The following is a 19104-nucleotide window of genomic DNA, read 5'->3' as shown; positions in this document are numbered from 1 at the left end:
CTAGACACCTAGGGGTATCCAGGGTGAGATGACTTGCATAGCTCTCACCACTTTTTTACCCAGAATTCCTTGCAAACTTCACACTTTGACAAAAAACTAATTTTCATAAGTTTCTGTGATGGAAAGTTCTGGAATCGGTAAATGAGCCACAAACGACCATGCACCCGGCATTCCCCAAAGTCACTTGATAAAAATGGTGCCTCACTTACGTGGGTTGGCTCGGGGCAGGAAATGGCACAAAATATATTGTGGAGACATCAAAATTATTTATCACAAAACAACATGATTGTGCAAAAGGGGTATCTTGCATTTTTGGGCCCGGTCTCGACGGCCATCTAGCGAAACCTACAGAACCCAAACATTTCTGAAAACTAGATACCAGGGGGAGTGTAGGAAAGGGTAGCTTGTGTGGATTCCCAAAAACGTTCTTACCCAGAATCCCCTGCAAACTTCAACTTTACCTAAAAACACATTTTCCTCACATTTCTGTGTGGAAAAGTTGCCGGATCACTGGGCCAGCACACATTTCCTACAACCCACCATTTCTCTTGGTCTCCTGATAAAAATGCTACCTCACTTATGTGGGTGGGCCACCTGCCCGCGACAAAGAAGGGCCCAAAATGTATTGTGCAGACATTAAAATGATCTATCACAAAATGACCTGGTTTTGCAAGGATGTCACCTGAGTTTTTGGTCCCAAGCTCAGTGGGCATCTAGGGAAAGCTACCAAAACCAGACATTTCTGAAAGCTAGACACCCGGGAGAGTCCAGGGAGGTGAAGCAATCCAAGGAAAAACCAGAACCAACGCGTTTCGGTCATGCACGCCGTGACGAGTCAGCAAGGGTGAGCCACTTGGTGGAAGATATATATATATATATATATATATACAAGGATACATATATATATATATATTTTCCACGAGGAAGTTCCCTCAGAGAATTCTCAAATAACTCCCAGCGGCACACCAGAGGACGAGCACAATAAAGATTTATTGCGTCACAAAACAAAACAGAACAACGCGTTTCAGTGAAGCCTTTGTCAAGTTAATGACCCGTGGCCAACTGCCTGTAGAAGTAGGGCTCAGTGTTCATAGACAGTGAAGAAACATTTTGCAACAGTCGTGATGGATACCACAGTACGATCACACAATATTACAAGATTGCAGTGTATAAATATATTTCTGCTCAAAGTCAAATCAGAATTGATATAATAATAAAAAATAAAAATAATAATAATAAAAACAGGAACACTTTTTTTACTTAGGAATTACAGAAAATCGTACGTGAATTCATAAACATCCTTTGCAAGCGGTAAAGATACGCATTGTATGCATATTCCAACAGTCATAGAAATAAAAATCAAATTTTTACGAATCTCATATCTTAACCAACTCAGTAATACAATAATGCATCTTTTGTCAGTGATAGCCGTTTTACAATCAAACTCCAGAGATTAATCGGAAACTTGAACCAGTAACAGCAGGGGATATAATTTGTATCTGCTCAATCAGTACCAATTGGTTCCCATGTACCTTATATATAATGGGTAATGTTCCCCTATGCATCAATGCAACAGATCGCCAATTCCATCATGATAATCACAAATGCACATTCAATAAAATTTTGGTTGTTGCAGAAAAAAATATAAGAAAATACATATTGGTGTGGCACTGTTTTCTTGTTTCTGTATCCAATAAACATGATTGTATGTGAGACAGTATAAATTAATTGCAATTTAATTCATTAAGGTTCTGCTACCGTCTATATAACAAGGGTACAGTCCTGTTGCTGTTTGTGATTATATTTTATATAATGAGTGAAGGAAAAAGAGCAATAAATGGCAAAGAATAGAGGGGTGGTGATGGGTCAACTAAATATTATTCTATCATTAATATGTGACTCTCTCTGCTAAGCCTAGCAATGTGTGGAGGAGCAAAAGCAAGTTGCAAATGCCAGATATATATTGTTTTAAAGCTATCGCTTCCCCCAACCAGCCTAAGGTGACTGTATCACAGATATCCTCCCTATGGAAAAAAATGATAAAATTAAAACAGCGATGCAGATCAACATTCCAGGAGACTTGGAAGGACATTTGTTCCCAGCTATATTATTTGTAGTCTATGTGTGTGGCTAATTCCTCCCCCTAGTTCATTCCATTAGGAATTTTTGTATTCAACTCAATGATGTATTTAGATTCAGTAACTCGTAGCAATTTTTCTCGATCCCCACCTCTAGGGTGTGGCAAAATTCTATCAATGCCAAATAATTTATTCAAATTGGCGTGCTGTGATGTTTTTTTTTTAAATGTCTTGCGACAGGATAATTATAGTCCACATTGGTTACTGCCCTCATATGTTGCAATATGCGAGTTTTAAGCTGTAATTTCATAATGCCCACGTAGTTTAACCCACATGGGCTTTCTAGGACATTAATGGTGTAATTGCTTGTGCATGTTATAAATTTATTGATTTCTTTTTTCTGCCCTGTCCCATGAAATAGCTGTCACAACTATCGCTGTGTCTGCAAGCTTTACAGGAATTACATTTTCTGAAGCCCTTGACAGTTCCTAACCATGAGGTGGTAGTTGGTGTATGATGGTAACTGCGGACTAGGTGATCTTTGAGTGATTTAGATTTTCTGTAGGTTATTGATGGTACTTTCCCTACACTTGGTCCAATTATTGGATCTGATTCTAGAAGCACCCAATGTCGTCTCATGATGCTCCTACATTGATTTGACCTCATACTTAAGGTTGTAATGAATCTTGGTGCCTCAATGTTATCACTGGTTTTCTTTCTAGATGAAAAGAGTGCCTCATTACGTGTGATATATTTTGCCTTTTTGCTAGCTACTTCAATGACCATGTACTTATAGCCTTGTTGTCTAAATATTTTAGTCATGATTTGTTGTTCTTTGCAAAATTCTTCTCTCTGCTGCAATTCCTTTACACCCGAAGGAATTCGCCAAAAGGAATGCTATTCCGTAAGGGGGCAGGATGATTAGTGTTGGCGTGGAGTAGGGTATTTCCAGCCGTATCCTTGCGAAAGAGGTTTGTAACTATTTTGCCTCTTTCTATTTGGATTGCAACATCCAGGAACTCACAATATGAGGGGCTGATGGAGTGGGTGAATGTATGATTTAAATGATTAAATGAATAAGCATTCAGGACAAAAGTCAATATAAAATTTTACCTAGGATTCTAAGGATGGCCTTGATGAGCAAATCTAATGATAGTCCTGAAGGTGGCACAAACAAATCATATCTCATAACCATATCATTGAATAGAGATAACTCGGAAGCAACCATGGGAAATGCTGTCAACTCATTAGAAAGTTTTCTATTCTCTGGCCAACCTTTAACAATATAATCCGAGACCAGTTTATGATTCTCATTTTTTTCTCGCGCTTTTAACCAGGATTCTTCAGTGATGCTAGAAAAGGATTCATGAGCATCAAGAGTTGCGATTACGCATACTGTGTCTTCCGAACTTTCAATTTTTGAAAGATCATGTAAAGCCATGCGAGAAAGGCCTGAAATTTCTTCCTCCAGAGATATGTTTTATTCAGTTGTCGCTGGTGACATTTGAAAATGGTGAGGCGTAAATACTGCACTGAGGCAAGCGAGCGTAGCGAGCGAGCCCAAACTACCTACAGGGGCAAATGAAATGAAAAAAAAGTGGGCAAATGGTGCATTCTCAAGCAAATTTGAGGAAGAGGTCACTTGGCGAACCCATCTCTGGGAGTGGCCAGATAAATCTCTTTGCATTTGCATAGATACATCACTCTCCCTGCATTCACATAGGTACACTACTCACCCTGCACTCATAGAACCATTACTCACCCTTCCCTGACACATCACTAAGTCTACATTCACCCATCCACATCACTCATACAGGCACACTGCTCACCCTGCACTCACACAGACACTACTCACCCTTCATGGCACTCCACTCAAAGATGCACACTGTTTCACTCTCCCTACACTCACAAAAGTAGACTGCTCACCCTGCACTCAGAAGGGCACACAACTCTTCCAGTGTACCCTGTGCAGGCCACAAATGCATATAAATCAAAAACAGATACACAGCTGTCATCGAAATGAACAACCAAAACAGACATTCGGCTTGTGACACTGCTAAAAAGTGAAGTGCCTTACACACCACTTATAATAATGAAAAGCGTGTCAAAATCTACTCTCTTGGAACTGCGCACACTGTTTAAAAACAATTGCAGCCATCTGGCTGCGTCCCGGACCCTAAAGCTGTCCGTGAGCAGCGGAGAAAGAGGAAAAAGAAACCTAAGAATAAAGTGTCTTTCTGAGGTGCACGAATGATAGCCCTGCGGCGCTAGCACCATATATGCGCGTCTGCTGTGCACTCGCTTCCAGCTGTACCACACGGCCATCAGGAAAGTCACTATGAGGCAGAAGCATGAAGACATGGTGAGGGGCTTACCCGAACATCCAACCAAACATGCCAAGAACGCTAACACCTGTGATGTGAGCCTTGTGCATGTACACGCCAATGAATGAACCCTACAACCACGCTAATGGGAGCCTGTAGACCTAACCACCTCTAAAAGCACACAGCATTCGCTGCAAACCATAAAACGAGCCAAAGACCTCCAGCAACCACTGAACAGCTGAGCCCATGGGTAAATGCAAGTTGAACGTGTGATGAAAAAGTGCACTGCAGCCGCTACAAAACACTTGCTGACCTGCATCAAACCTTACACCACACTTGAAGGTGGCCAAAGCGCAAGCACAACAGCACACGCTGGGGCAAGGCATAGGCTCTGTTCAAGTGATGGTGTTTTCTACAGTGCTCTCACGGGATGGCTTTGCAGCTCTTCGTCATGTGAGCATCAACTCTTCCTAATTGGAGAGTTCACGCGGCGCTGCTTTGGACATGAACACAGCTGGGACCATTTGACTCGCTCTCCTTGAATAACATCCGTTGCCTGTACTCCCACATCCAAAATCTGATGTGGATTTATCGTCCTTTGCTTGTTTTTTAACAATCCAGTAACATGCAGATTTATAATTTTTTAAAAATGGAATGATGCCATACAGGACAGCCATGCATGATGCCAGGAAAGGCGGCCTGCGACGCTGCCACCGGCTTTGCCCCAGAAGACCTAGAGCTGCTTAAACTGTGTGACCTTGGGCAAATCACTGTTGCGAAAAGTATATGTTCTGATATTTAATTGCTACAAGTAGCAGATGTCGGAGCGGTTATGAAAATAACTTGCCACATTTTATTAGACGCGACATACAGAAATGCCTTGTGTCACACTACAAACAGTCGCGGCTCGCAATACCATCGAGTCGCGGGGGGGTGTCGTGCAGGGGGTGGTGGCTTGCATGGGGGGAGAGTGAGGGCTGGGGGATTTAACAATAAAGTTAAAAAAAAAGGAAAACTTACCTGACCACCGGGTGTGCGCCAACTCTGCTGTGTGCTCGTGGGCGAGGTCCATGTTGGTGCCTTCCTGAGTGGCCACTGGCTGGTGGCAACCCCTCTGAGCCAATCCAGACGCTGCTCCAGCAGCGCCAGGATTGGCTCGGGCATGGACTGTCCCCGCCCATAGGAGACCGGGGGCTGCGGCCACTGGCCAGTAGCATCCCTCGCTCACTCTCCTAATGTGCAGCTGGCACAGAAGCACTGCTCGCTAATACTAGTGCACGTGTTCGGGTTTGTCAGAAATATGACCAGCCTAAACCCGAACATGCACACTGGGCCTGCCCTGCTGCTGCGCTACTGCTGTCAGTCAAAAAGTGCTGCCCCACCCCCTTCAGCAACGCGTCCTCTGACTCCGGCCGGCAGATTTCGAGTCAGGACGCACTGGTGAAGTTAATCTTCGCTGTGGTTGCTGTGGATTGGGCAACGCCCCAATGCCCCCAATGGACTCACCGCCCCCGGTTTTATTATAAAATTAAGTTCTTGAAGCTTAGACAGAAGTCTAACTAACCTAGATGATGCTTTCCCAAGACCATTACCAGTTAATAGCTGTTTAAGAGGTTTATTATCTGTGAAAAGTTCAAATTCATGTCCCCAAATGTAATTTTTAAACTTTTCTATGGCCCAAACACAGGCAAGAGCCTAACGCTCAATAGTACTGTAGTGAATTTCAGAAGGTTTTAACATTCTTGAGGAAAAAGCTATGGTGTGTTCCTTGCCTGAAACCCATTGGCCAAGAACTGCACCTAATCCAGTAAGACTGGCAGCCACCATAATGAAACATTTCGAGGAGTCATGAAAAGGGTGAAGAGCAGGGGCATCAACAATGAGTTTCTTTACCTCATGTTCACGCCGCATACCAGGATCTCCCACAACTCACTAACGTTGTTGGAATCCTGGCATGCCACGTTCAGCACCTGATCGTGAAACACGGTACAAAAGATGCTAAGTGTTGGTCTGCATCTTTGTGCAAGGTTTACAGCACGAGGATGCTGACTTTCAGAATATTACAGGCGCTCAATAACATCATTATTGGTCTATCATAAGGCCCTACAGCAAATAGAGGCACCATATTCTTATTACAGGCTCAGTCTATTGACAGAAAATGCCTGTAATATGAAAATAAATGATAGCATTGTATATCTGGGATAGTGTACAACCTGTGATGCATTTTAAGTATATTGCAAGTCACTGAGGAATTCTGTGCAACTACGTAGGACCGCGGCCAAAGGTGGATTTCCAGTAAAAAGTAATTAAACACCGAGGTGATTTGCAATATCCTTCATATGTGCACCAAGGGTATTTAGTCTCAACATCAACAATCCTGAAAACTGCCTAAATCCTAGGTGTCTTGCTCTTTATTGAAGAGATGGTATGGTTGCAGACATGAAGAATAAAGTATAATCTACTGTAAAATTAACCAGATCAGAAAGCAGTCAATATCTTTTAACAAAACTATATTAGAATCCGTTCAGTGTAAGTTAAATTAAAAATGTTGAAATGCTCATAGACAAGAGATAAATACCTGTCCTGAAATAATCTTTAGGGTGCAGAAAGGGATGTATGACGTTACAACGCAGGCTATTTTGCAACGCCTGCCTTTACAACACGGTTTTTACATCGCATACCTTTACAACGCATAGCGCTTAGAGGTGCTGGATAGTGAAAAGTTTAATTTTCTATTCCAAATCCAGTCCCCGTGGACACTAGGGAAGGTGTTGGATAGAAAATTAAACGTATTCCCTATCCTAGAGCGCCCCCCAGCGCAATGCGTTGTAATGGTTTGCGTTGTAATGACCGTGTTGTAATGGTAGTGCGTTGTAAAAGTTTCGTTGCAAAGGTTGTTCACCTGCAGAAAGGTAACATTCTGCGTAAATCTCCTTCTTACTCATCACCAATTGTTTTAGAAGGTGAAGAAGAACCCCATTATGCTGCCACAACACAGTTGCCTGAAATATTGAAATTAGAGACACGTTTTATCAAGGACTTTTAGACTGCCATTTATTACATATGAGATGAACTACCCTAGCTGTACATTATAAGAATCGCACAAGTCCCCAATGACTTCCATAACTACATAGAGGACCGAGGCAGGAGAATAAAAAGCCAGCTTCATTGTTTAAACTACAATTGCAAGTATGCTCTGTGACATGCCTTTCATCTTGGCAGCTGACTCTGGCAGCAGGAATTGTGTTGTCACAACTGTACTCTAATAACATATTACAAATGAGCAGCCACATCAATCATTTTGTTTTTAAAGTTGACTAGAGAAGTACCAACGCAACAGTAATAAGGAAATTAGAGACGGGGTTTCATACAGGGATTCCAGTCTCCCATGCATTATAGCAAAACAATGTTTTCCCACTGCACTGTAATCCTATTACAATTGTATTTATATTTTATATCTAATATGAACAATCAACACATGAAACTTGAGTATATAGGCTTCAAATGTAACTTTGACAGTTCTAAAATTTTACTTGCGATAGATACAATCCACAATATAACAAAACCCAATATTTAAAAAGCTCAAATTGTTTTATTTTTTTGTCTTGTCTCTTGTAATGGCTACCCGTTTGAAATGTCTCAAGATGTCACTGGTGGTTTGGTACTACCACACAGTTTACTAAGGCTGGTGTGGTCTTCCTCTGTTATATATTTTCTCATTAGGTAACAAGGCATGTTTTCCCTTTGTTAATGTTCTTAATATTTGTCCCCAATACTATTCAAACTGATTGACTAATTTACTGCAATGTAGTTTTATTTTCCTAATTACCCTTACTTTTTTAATCAAAACTACTAGGGGCCTTTACATTCTTCATCTCTTTCAGTGCAACTGGTGCTTGGTTGTTGTTGTAAACAACACCTCTCACATTTTTTCTGGAGACTGTGTTGCTGCTTAGGCCAGCAACCACAGCGGAATCCAAGGACCTTGAGGCTGAGTGCCTCTGTGAACTGATCTGTTAGTCAATGTGGAAGCTCATTCACAGTTCATATCAATATGGTGGCCTTTCTACCACCAACAACTGAATATGGCATTTATATTACAGTCTATGCAATGCTGAGGTGCATAACACAATCACAGAGGTGCCTGTTAACTGTTCATGACCAATAGCACAATGACGTTTAATACACAACTACAGCGTGCTCATCTAAACCTCAGTTCTGGATATTTGTCAAAAGCCTGGAATATTTGTGAAGACATTATACATTTATTCATTTTGTAATTCCTACCAGTCAATACAATTTGTGTTTATTCATTTACAAAACATTATAATATTCATTTGAGAATACTTTTTGAAAAGTTGTACAATGACCTCAATTCTCAAAGCATTTTGTGTGATTAGGCTGAATGTAGTTCCCTAAATCCAGTAGTCCTCAGTCTTAACAGCACAAATGAGACAGAGTTTCCAAAAGAGTTGTTTAATATATTTCATAACTAGTCACTGTGAAAATCAAGATATAATTCACTAACCAATACATAATTTATTGATAGAATGGAAGGGTAATGTGTAGTGAAAGTTTACCACATATAACATTTGTAGTCATAAATATTTTTTGTACCAAATGTTGCTGTTGTAAAAAGGGTGAATTGTGGCATACATTATGAATATGGGTGAAAAACTACTAAAGGAGCACTCTTCTACATGTTTTACATCCCTTTTTGAATCATGCCAAAGGAAAAGAGGGCAAATACATTAATATTTTTAATAGTTATATTTGAATATTCCCTCAATATTCCCCTTTCGAGGCTGATTCACCAAGTATGTACGAGTATATAAAAGAGTGCTCCTGTTGTACTACTTCCCATACTCATAATTGCCTTTGTGAATCTGCTCATAGTGTCTGTGAGGGAAAGGCAGGCTCATTTGTGGACCTTTCTTTGCTTTGAACATATCAGTGTGTGTAATCTGATCTGAAATATGGCAAGTGCCACCGTTACTACTTTGAAAATACACTTTCAAGTATGTACCTAATCTATTCAAGTAGCCAATTAATCATATATAATCTTCAAAAACTTACCACCTTGTTCCCCATACATGCCTCATGTAAAACAAAGAGGTGTGTGCAGATGACAATTGGGGGGGGGGGGGGTTCTTTTTCTCTCCAACCAAGATACACAGCTGATATGGGCCCATTTCACCCATTATCACCTTGGACTTAAATATTCTTAAACTATTAAAACACTGTATATTGTATACTTGAAACTGAATTTCAAATGTTGGTCAGATATGCTTGGTGTTAGTGAGTGTGCATGTATTGTGAAGAATATGCATAGTTCTCTTTTAGTTACATATGTCTATACTTTTAAATCATTAAATAGACATTTGACTTAAATGTCAATGTTTCATCATTAGAGGTGAGACATAGGGAGTTATGGAACCATATGTGTATGTTTCCAGTTATGCATACTGTCTACACTTTCTATTAATAAAAATTGAAATAAAAAAAGGAAAGGTAGATAATGAATATAGATTTATAAATTTAACTTTTAAAAACTTTTTGTACAGTACACATATATCTGTAGTCATCATCCCCTCATCATTCAAAAGCATATCTTTTCTCTGCTGCTAGAAATCATATTTTTCTTTTGATGCATTTCATCTAGGAACATCACTGCCTTAGAATTAAAATCCTGGGGGATTGTTATTACTGTGTATCTGGGCTCCCTGAACCTCGCCAAGACCATGCTCACTGCTGTGTCGAAATGGGTCTCAGCATGATCAAGACTATCAGGTAAATATATGCTTTGTTTTCTCTGTGTATCGTCTGTTAAAAAGTCCTACGCCTTATCAAAATATCTTAACATTGGTCTATTGTATAGGTCCATACAATATTTCCTTCTGGAATCCAATTTATAATGTTAATATTGCAAGAATCCATTCGCCTGTTAGGGAACAGTGAGAGTAGCTTTGATAATGTTCGTCATATAGACATACTGCTAATCTATATTACATATATAAAGATATTAATAGATGTTAATACTATCACTGTTATGTATGTCCATCCTTGTAATGCAAGACCAGAGCCCCTCTGAGTCTTTTTGCTGTCATTAGTGTGGACATCCGCTTTTGTTCACACTAACATTTCATATCTTACTAACATGGTTTTATTTCAAAATAGTGCCCTAAAAATATTACTCATGTACAACACAACAATCCGCTACATTGTCTTCCACTACATCGTCAAGGTGAGGGTATATTTGCTATTCTTAAACTCCACAACCACTTACCTAGACGTAGCTTTTGATCTAGTGGTGCGATCAATATAGTGGATTTAAACAATTCGTTACTAAATAATTACAGCATTTATAAGAACCCAATCTTCCAGGGGGGATGTACAAAACACCTGCAGTGATACCAGACCAAAGTGAAATTGTAGGAGAGGCAGATCCACATATTAGGCATGTTGAAACCAAACTGGATAAGCGTTTCAGTGCCTAATGTAACACAGCGGTGGTGTCACTGGCTTTCTTCCATTATACAGCCACACTCACACACACTATTCTATGACAAAAAATCCCACGCCAATTCTCTATCTCTAATAAAATGGGTATTTTTTTTGCTGACTAACTTTAATAGTTCTCTTTTTTATAAACAGTTTTATACATAGATACAATTTCAAATCTACATATGTTGTTTGGCTTGCGTTTAAGAGGACCTTTTCTATGACAGTGTGTTGGAGGCTAGCTTCAAACTCAAGCCATTTTTGGCTTCCTCTAGTTTCTCAGTAAGATAATTGATGGTTCACCTATAACTATCATAAAGCATCATCATGACTCTGACAATACATATTTTGCCTTAGCTATAAAGTATGTTGCAATGACAAGAAGGTAATAAATGGAATGCTTAAATTAATCTCAGCCAGTGGCAATTACTCGTGCTGCATTCCAGTCCATTGTTTTTCACCCACCATACCACTCTAGACAAATACCCGTCTTATGCAAATTAGTACTGACCTGGCTCCTCAATGCAAACAGTCTGTCCCTAACTGCTAGACGTGACCCCGTCCAGAAGAAACCACAAGCAACCACAGAAACATTTTAACCTGTGTAGGTCTCATAAGTGAGGTATAGCTTGCATCCAATGTCACAGTGAGCAAGGGGCTCATGTCTGGACATATACGTTGCTCTGAGGGCATAAACTACAACAATAACAAGTGAATGAATGGATTGCTTGAATTAATCTTAGCCACTGCCAATCGTTTGGGACGCATTCAAGTCCATTGTTTTTTATCTACCATGCCAATCTAGACAAAGACCTGCCTTATGCAAAGCAGTACTGACCCTGCTTCTCATGTGATTAGTCCATCCAGAACTGCCAGGTACACTAACGGAGTAAACAGCAACAACAACGATGGGCTAGGATGCAGCTCTGGTAATTACCAGTGGCTGAGTTTAATTAAAACATTCCACTTATTACTTTTTCGTAAGCTTCAGAATGAAGTTTGTTACAGCATCACTTTCTTTGCTTAGTAATTTAGCAAACGGCTTTCCGTAAGAAAAGGAAAAATATAAATCTACTACTATTCAAAGTGTTTGTCTTGTCAAACATATTTTACTGGTAAAAAATTCAGGAGTGCCTACAGTTTGTTTGTCTGTTAAGTCTGGAGAAGCTGACACAGGAGTGACAGGAACACTAATGAAACGAATAGGGAATGATTGAATAATTAGGCCTGGTTCCATACATTTTTTTTTTTTAATGACGCCCTCTGGCAGTTTTTTGGGGCTTGGCACTAACCGGTACAGGACTTGGCACTAATAAGTACAGGAGAACTCCAAATCATGGCAGCTTTCCTATGCGTATTTCCAGTGAAGTATACAAAAAAGTTATAGTTGGAAGGACTGAATTAATCTAAGCTGCTGGTAATTACTTGGGCCGCATACCAGTCCATTGTTATTTGGCACAACATGTCACCACAGTTTGGACCCAGCCATATGCAAATGAGTTTTCACCCTTCTCCAGTAGGAGCAGCCCAGCTGGAACTGCCAGATCAGGTCCTTGCAGACCTGGAACGCAAGGAACTCAAGACCAGTGTTGCCCCCATTAAGGCTCATCAGCCGGGCATTGCTTGGTTCCAGTGGAGTGGCACAGTGTGCATGGGGTAGGCATCTGGGAAAACCGGAAAACCTGGCCCACTTAGGAATTCGCACTGAAGTATATCCTAAGAGTGATGGATGGAATAATAGTTTTAATCTCATTCACTGGTAATTACTTGGGGTCGCAACCCAGTCTGTTATTGTTTTGCACACTTTGCCACCTCACTTTGGACCCAGTCATATGCAAATCCATCTCGACCCAGCCCCAATTAGGAACAGTCTGTTCTGAACTGCTAGCACAGGTATTCCTGAACCCAAACAGAAGCTAACCAAGACCAGTATCACCCCCCAAAAAGGCTCATCAGTTGGGCATAGCTGGGTTCTGGTAGCACAGTGTGCACAGGAACCATATCTGGGCATACAGGTCCTACTTTGTCGCAATGAAGTACACAGAACGTGATGGATGGAAGGCTTGAATTAATCTCAGTCACTGGTAATTACTCTAGGTCACTTCCCACTCTATTGTTAGTTTGCACACCATGCCACCACAGTTTCGACCCAGTCATACGCAAACCAGTCTTGACCTTGCTACAATGGGAACAATTAAGCCTGAACTGTCAGGTCCTCCCTGAACCGGTTCAGAAGCAAACCTGATTTTGGCCTCATTAGGGCCAATCAGTCAGGCATAGCTTGGTATCAGTGGCACAGTGAGCAGGGGACCTACATCTGGGCATTCCTGTCACACCTAAGATGTGGTAATGAATTTACAAAAAGTGATGGATGGAATGCTTGATTTAATCTCAGCTGCTGGTAATTACTCCATGTCGCATTCCAGCTCATCCTTATTTTGCACACCTTGCCAGTGCCTGAAATGTAATCAAGGATTCCACCCATCAACTTAGTGTTGTGTTGAATCCTAAAGTGTGACGGGCATGCCCAGACACAAGTCTTGTGCTCACTGTGATTTAGAACTCGGTCTTTACATCCTTGATGAGATCTAAGTAGGTCCAAAATGGTCTGCCCTGCTTGTGCTCAACATTTGGAGTTGGTTCTGGTTTGCATAAGGCAGTCTTTTGTCTAGAGTGTCATGGTGGGTAAAAACAGTGGGCATATGTAATTGCCTGTGGCTAAGATTCAAGCATTTTATCTGTCACCTTGTTGCTGTTTATGTGTATCTCCAGGCCAAAAATACTATTCATGAACATTCATAGTGACTAGGTATTAGGTAAGGGTGTACCATTATCAGTTTTAGGGTTTGAACTGAAGTCATTAGGAGTCTGTTGGCACTGTATGTGGATGTGTTTGGTATTATTTAGTAGTGAATCATATTGGAGAGTGGACAGCTAGCGTAGACTAGTCAAATGAACTGTTTAGTGGCTGCCTAGATCTTGTTGTGCATCTGTGAGATGCGTCATGTGTATGGATGAGTGTGTTAAATCACTTTGATGCTAGTGGGATTTTGCTTAGGTGCCCAGTTGCCCATTACTCAGATTTGGGTGGCTGTTCAATTTGGAAGACACATTTTACTGAGTGTATGGCTTTGGTGCAATCTTATGCTTATTTGAGTGTGAGATATTAAAATTACCTTGATTATGTGTAGTTTGCCAATAGGATATGGATGTGTTGTTTAAGTGACAACTATATAAATTTAGTAATGTATTGGCTACATGATGGCATCAGATGGTGTGCCTAATGTATTGCAGTCTATATTTATATAGAGACATACGAATAGATCTTTGCATAGATGTATAGGTGAAGTGGTAATTATATGTGTTTGGTGTCATACTGTCAGCACTATAATCCTAGAGATTCTATCTAATGCAAACTGTTTGTCTAAAGTATACAAGGGTTTAAATATTTAAGTCATTGGATAGTTTGTTGACCATAGTCCAGAATGCCTGGCGCATTGTACCTGGTTTGACATATCTGAGCAGTGTTTAATGCATGTGAGATTCCATACCTCTGTGCTCCATTGGCTGGCTGGTTTGTCTTGTTGGGAAAATATATAGAGAGAAATCAATATCTTACAATTAAAGTTATGTGGATCCCATAGCAGTTACATAGAGAAGAAAAAGCATTGAATACATATAGATTAAGTGAAAAGATAGTTTCCACATCCTTTCACCTAATCCTCCAGCAACTGAAAAGGAAACTGGAGACACAATCCTTGACAGAACATTATTACCTCACCCAATGGGCACCCATTGTCTTCCATCACACTATAAACATTTCAAGAAAGTACCTGGATTTCTCACCACTCTGTTCCATGCTCTGCTGTTTCATAGATATGTTCATGCTCTATAACCATCCCACTGGCATACTACACAAACATGCTTACAGTCATGTTCATGGTTGAACAGGGTCTCATCAAAGTTCTTTTTCTTGTGTGCATCTGAAATGTTTATATGCAGTCTCAGAGCAATGAGCTGCAACATAGAAAGTAATGGCCTCAATGTTTGTTCTTCAGACAGGTGAGCTACTAATGGGCCGGAGGCACCTATATGATGAGTGGGCATCTACTATTCCTCTTTATTGTTAGAAGTAAACTATGGCCAAATTGGGCTGCGCTGATTTGATGGCCTACAGTTTCTTCCAATCCTCTTTGCCCTATGCACCATATGTGCAGCAAATTGTTACTACACTTACATGGAACCCACCTTCAAGTATCCTGTAGACATTCAAATGTCTATATGGTCATATAATAGCATCATTATGGTTTACTTATATTGTGTACATTTCCAACAAATTCTGCATGTTGCGAAGTTGGAAACTAAAGGGAGGTGTCAAGATGTGCGAATAACTACCCCAACTTGTAGTATGTTAACCAGCAGAATCCCCTTGTTACTAGTCCCTTTTCTTTTCTGTGTTGTATTTCACGTTTTACATGTTGTGTCATTAGGTATGATTGTTTCAGCAGCATACTTCAACTCACACATTGAAAAATGTGTTTGCCTCGATTCAGCTTGTGCAGTGTCTCTATGAGTTATGTACATTTTCTAGTGGCATGGGCTTGTGTATATTGTGAGTCAATATGGCCACACTTAGGTGTGGTGTTTTTGATGCACTAGATACATTGAACCACAATTCTCTTTTGAGATCTAAATATACTCTTTAATGCAGTGTTCTATCTGCTGATAAATGACAATGAACAATAAATATATGTGTATACAGATGCCCAACACTGGCTGCTCGAACACTGATGGCAAACACAGTTTTCTTCTTAATACTTAAAGTACCATGAACTGCAAAAATCAGAGTACCCTTTGGAGAACTGGTGCTTGCCCCTCCTGTAATTGTAAGGTTCCTTCTGGAATTGATTCCCGTGGGGAGAACTGTTGCTAATAAACCAGAACAGTGTTTCCACTTCCATGTAATTCCTAGTGGTGTATCTGGAAACCCGTTGAGTGGCATATTACAGCTGTTAGACCTGTAATCCTTAGGGTAGTCTTCCCCAAAATGTTTTGCCTGCCTACCTCCTATTTTTGATTATTCTTTTTGTTAGCCTTAAGACTTTGAGTACTTTACCACTGCTAAAGAGTGCTAAAGTAAACAAGCTTCTCCCCTAAACATGGTAACATTAGTGTATACTTAATGGCCGTATTTAATTCACTTGTAAGTCCTTTGTAAAATGGTATATCATAATCTATTAGTGGGCCTGCAACACTGATGGTGCCTTCCACACAAGCAGTTTTTCGTGTCTCAGGCCTGCCATGGTAGGACCTGTATGTGCAGTTTACTGCCACTTCAACTTAGCATTTAAACCCTTTTGACAAGCCTTAAACTCCCCTTTTATTGTGCATAGGTCTACTCTAATGTATGCTCTAGGTAGCCCATAAGGCAGGTTGCTGTGTAGGTAAAATGTAGGACATGTACTTTCAGGTTTTGCATGTCCTGGTAGTGACAAACACTCAAATTTGTTTTCACTACTGTGAAGCCTCCTCTTCTCATAGGTTATTGGGAATTCCTTAATACATATTTTAGGCTGTAATTCATGATTAGAAAGGAGTACCTGGGTCATGCTTTATATCTTTGGGATGTTAATGATAAATCCTCTTTACTGGCAAAGTTAGATTTACGATTGCTATTATAGAAATGCCAAAGTGGGCTTTTCTCTACTCCTACAGCTCTGTGTGCCCGCAGCCTGTCTCCAATACAACGTCTTGTGTAGGTGACAGCTACACTTTGTGGATTTTCTCTAGGCAGCCTTCAACACAGAAAGGTTAGGTGTGTCTGAGTATTCATCTGCATTCTGATGGATCGTCCCGGCCAGGAAGGTTGGAAGGGGCTGACATTTACATCTGAATAGGTAGTGGCCTGATTACCCCCGACAGATAGTCTAGAGCCAGGACTGAGGAAGAAAGAATATATGTGCACTACAAACACCCTTCTTTGAAGTCACACCCACTTCAAAGGCACACTTAAGTATAAGTACTGGGTCTCTGAACCCATCCAAATCTGACACTTCTAGACCTGTAAGGAACCTCTGCCAAAAGAACTGTTGTGTTGCTATAAGAACATTCACTCTGCTGGACTGCTGACCTAGAAGTCCTGCTTTTCTCTTGTGCTGTTCTGCTGCCTGCTGCTCTCTGACTCTGCTGAGGAGAGCTGGACTCTGCTTTTGCACCAAAGTGATCTCCAAGGGCTTGTTGCTAGCCTCTTTCTGTGTGAGAATCTGGGATAACAAAGTCTCTACTCCTGCTCTTGTTCTTGGTTCACTGGATGTGGACACAGATACTTGCTTTAGAGACACTGGCACATCCGCTGACTGCATGAGCAGAAATCGACACATAGTCCATATAGCAGGAGCAGAACCTGGCACATCGCATCGGAACCGCCACACTGGCTTCTGAAACTGATGCATGGAACCACGCTTTGCCTCGGCAGCAGCTTGGTGAGATCAACACATCCCCTCGACTGTGCAGAGAAACCTGGGGCATTGCTTCCAAATGAACGCCTCTCAGCTTTGGCGCTTCAACCTACGGAACCCAACGCATTGCTATCACTGCATGGAGAAAATTGACACATCATCTATTTCAGATTGACATCAACGCATCGCTCAACACATCTCTGGACGGCACACATCATCTCGCTGTTGTAACCAGGATAAGGTACTATGTTCACAGGGGCCTGCGAGTAGCCGGCCTGTGCTCCATCGCGATTGGCATGAACTATTGACTTTACCTCGGTCTAGCGTGATCAGATAACCCCCATTGGCACGTATTGCTTCTAAGCGCTGCAATCCTTTTTATTCTTTAAAAATTCATAACTCAACTACCATTCATTGGATTTTTGTTATTTTTGTCTCTATTTATTTATTAAATGATTGCCTATTTTCTAAACCTGTGCATTTTCTAAAGTCGTGCATTTTCAGCTACATTTCAAACCCATCGTCTTTGCCAATGATTGTCAGCAGCGTGTGGAGTGTTTTTGTGGTGTTTTCATTGTTTTACTGTGAATTTTTATTGCACAAATACTTTACACATTGCATCTTTAGATAAGACATCAATATTTACAACAATATTTAACATTAAAATACTTTTACACTTTTTTCCTAAATTAATAAACCTTTTGGCCTTTCCATATACTTTTGCATAGGGAGACTCTACAGTCAGACTGGAGATCTTTCAATGGTAAAGTACGGGGAAACATTTTAAAAGTTTATCAAACTTTAATAATAAATTAGTAAAAGTGTTTGCTCATAAATTGACTGATGCTATAACGATGTCTTTATATTTAGGATAAAAAACAGGCTTTCTTCAGAGAGAATACCTTCTAGTCCAATTAAATGTAAGGGAAAAACACTCAAATGACCATCTTGGACGAGGAGTGCCAAAACACCAAAATAAACTCTGTCACATAAACACCAAGTCCCAAATGCTGAGCTTGCATAGGGGATTGGACTTCATAGTTGTGTGATTATTGCACCAGCTTTTTTGCCTTCCCTTTGTCTATTTTGGCAAATGATCCGCGAAAATGCTGAGTAAAAAAAGCAAAATGTGGAACTGCACAAAATATATTCCAAAACCAAGTTATGCCTAATTCCATAGTACTAAGAAGGAACAGGAAATATTTCCTTCACCCCATATATTTACCATTCCTTGGTATCTGTATTAATGGGTGGGGTAAATTCTTCGCCATATTCGACCCAACTCTGTATCAGTACGTAAGTGGCTTCGGCTTGCACTCAAGAAAGGTATGTAGCAAAACGTCCCCTTTAATTACAGGGTTTTTACATTATATGCTAGTATTTGCACATCTATGAGATACACTATTAGTGAGATGTGAAATGTAATGCTCACTTGCATAGGTGAGTACCCTATTTCTATTTTTCTTTCAAAAGCTAAAGGTCATGACCCCTGGCCTGCATACCATGTAATACTTATCCTTTTTAATACAGAACTTGTAAATAGACAATCTCGTGCTACCAATGGCCATGTGAAAGTTGTGCTATAATCAGTGGTCAGGCGTTGGTATCAGAAGCTGCTCATACTGGAAGGTTTCTTGCATGCTTTCAGGAGTCAACCCTACTAAAAAAACATGTTCCACTTCTCGGAATGGGAATTTATTATTTTACTAATAGTCCTATTACTTGGTTTCTTGGCAGTGTGAT

The 19104-nt window shown here is 40.4% G+C and overlaps 1 protein-coding gene across 1 annotated transcript in view; it reads left to right on the top strand.

Moving 5' to 3' along the window:
• The window catches only part of ADCY8 (adenylate cyclase 8), a 1172958-nt gene that overhangs the window by 699345 nt on the left and 454509 nt on the right, over positions 1 to 19104 (top strand). Inside the window, exon 5 of the mRNA XM_086966223.1 lies at positions 10065 to 10192. Coding sequence (XP_086822349.1) covers positions 10065 to 10192 — 128 coding nt within the window. The remainder of the gene's footprint in view (positions 1 to 10064; positions 10193 to 19104) is intronic.

The sequence above is a fragment of the Lissotriton vulgaris genome, chromosome 4_1 (genome assembly GCF_964263255.1).
Source record: "Lissotriton vulgaris chromosome 4_1, aLisVul1.2, whole genome shotgun sequence".
Lineage (NCBI taxonomy): Eukaryota > Metazoa > Chordata > Amphibia > Caudata > Salamandridae > Lissotriton > Lissotriton vulgaris.
Note: the sequence above shows the minus strand (reverse complement) of the source record. Positions and strands in the feature narration are given on the sequence as shown.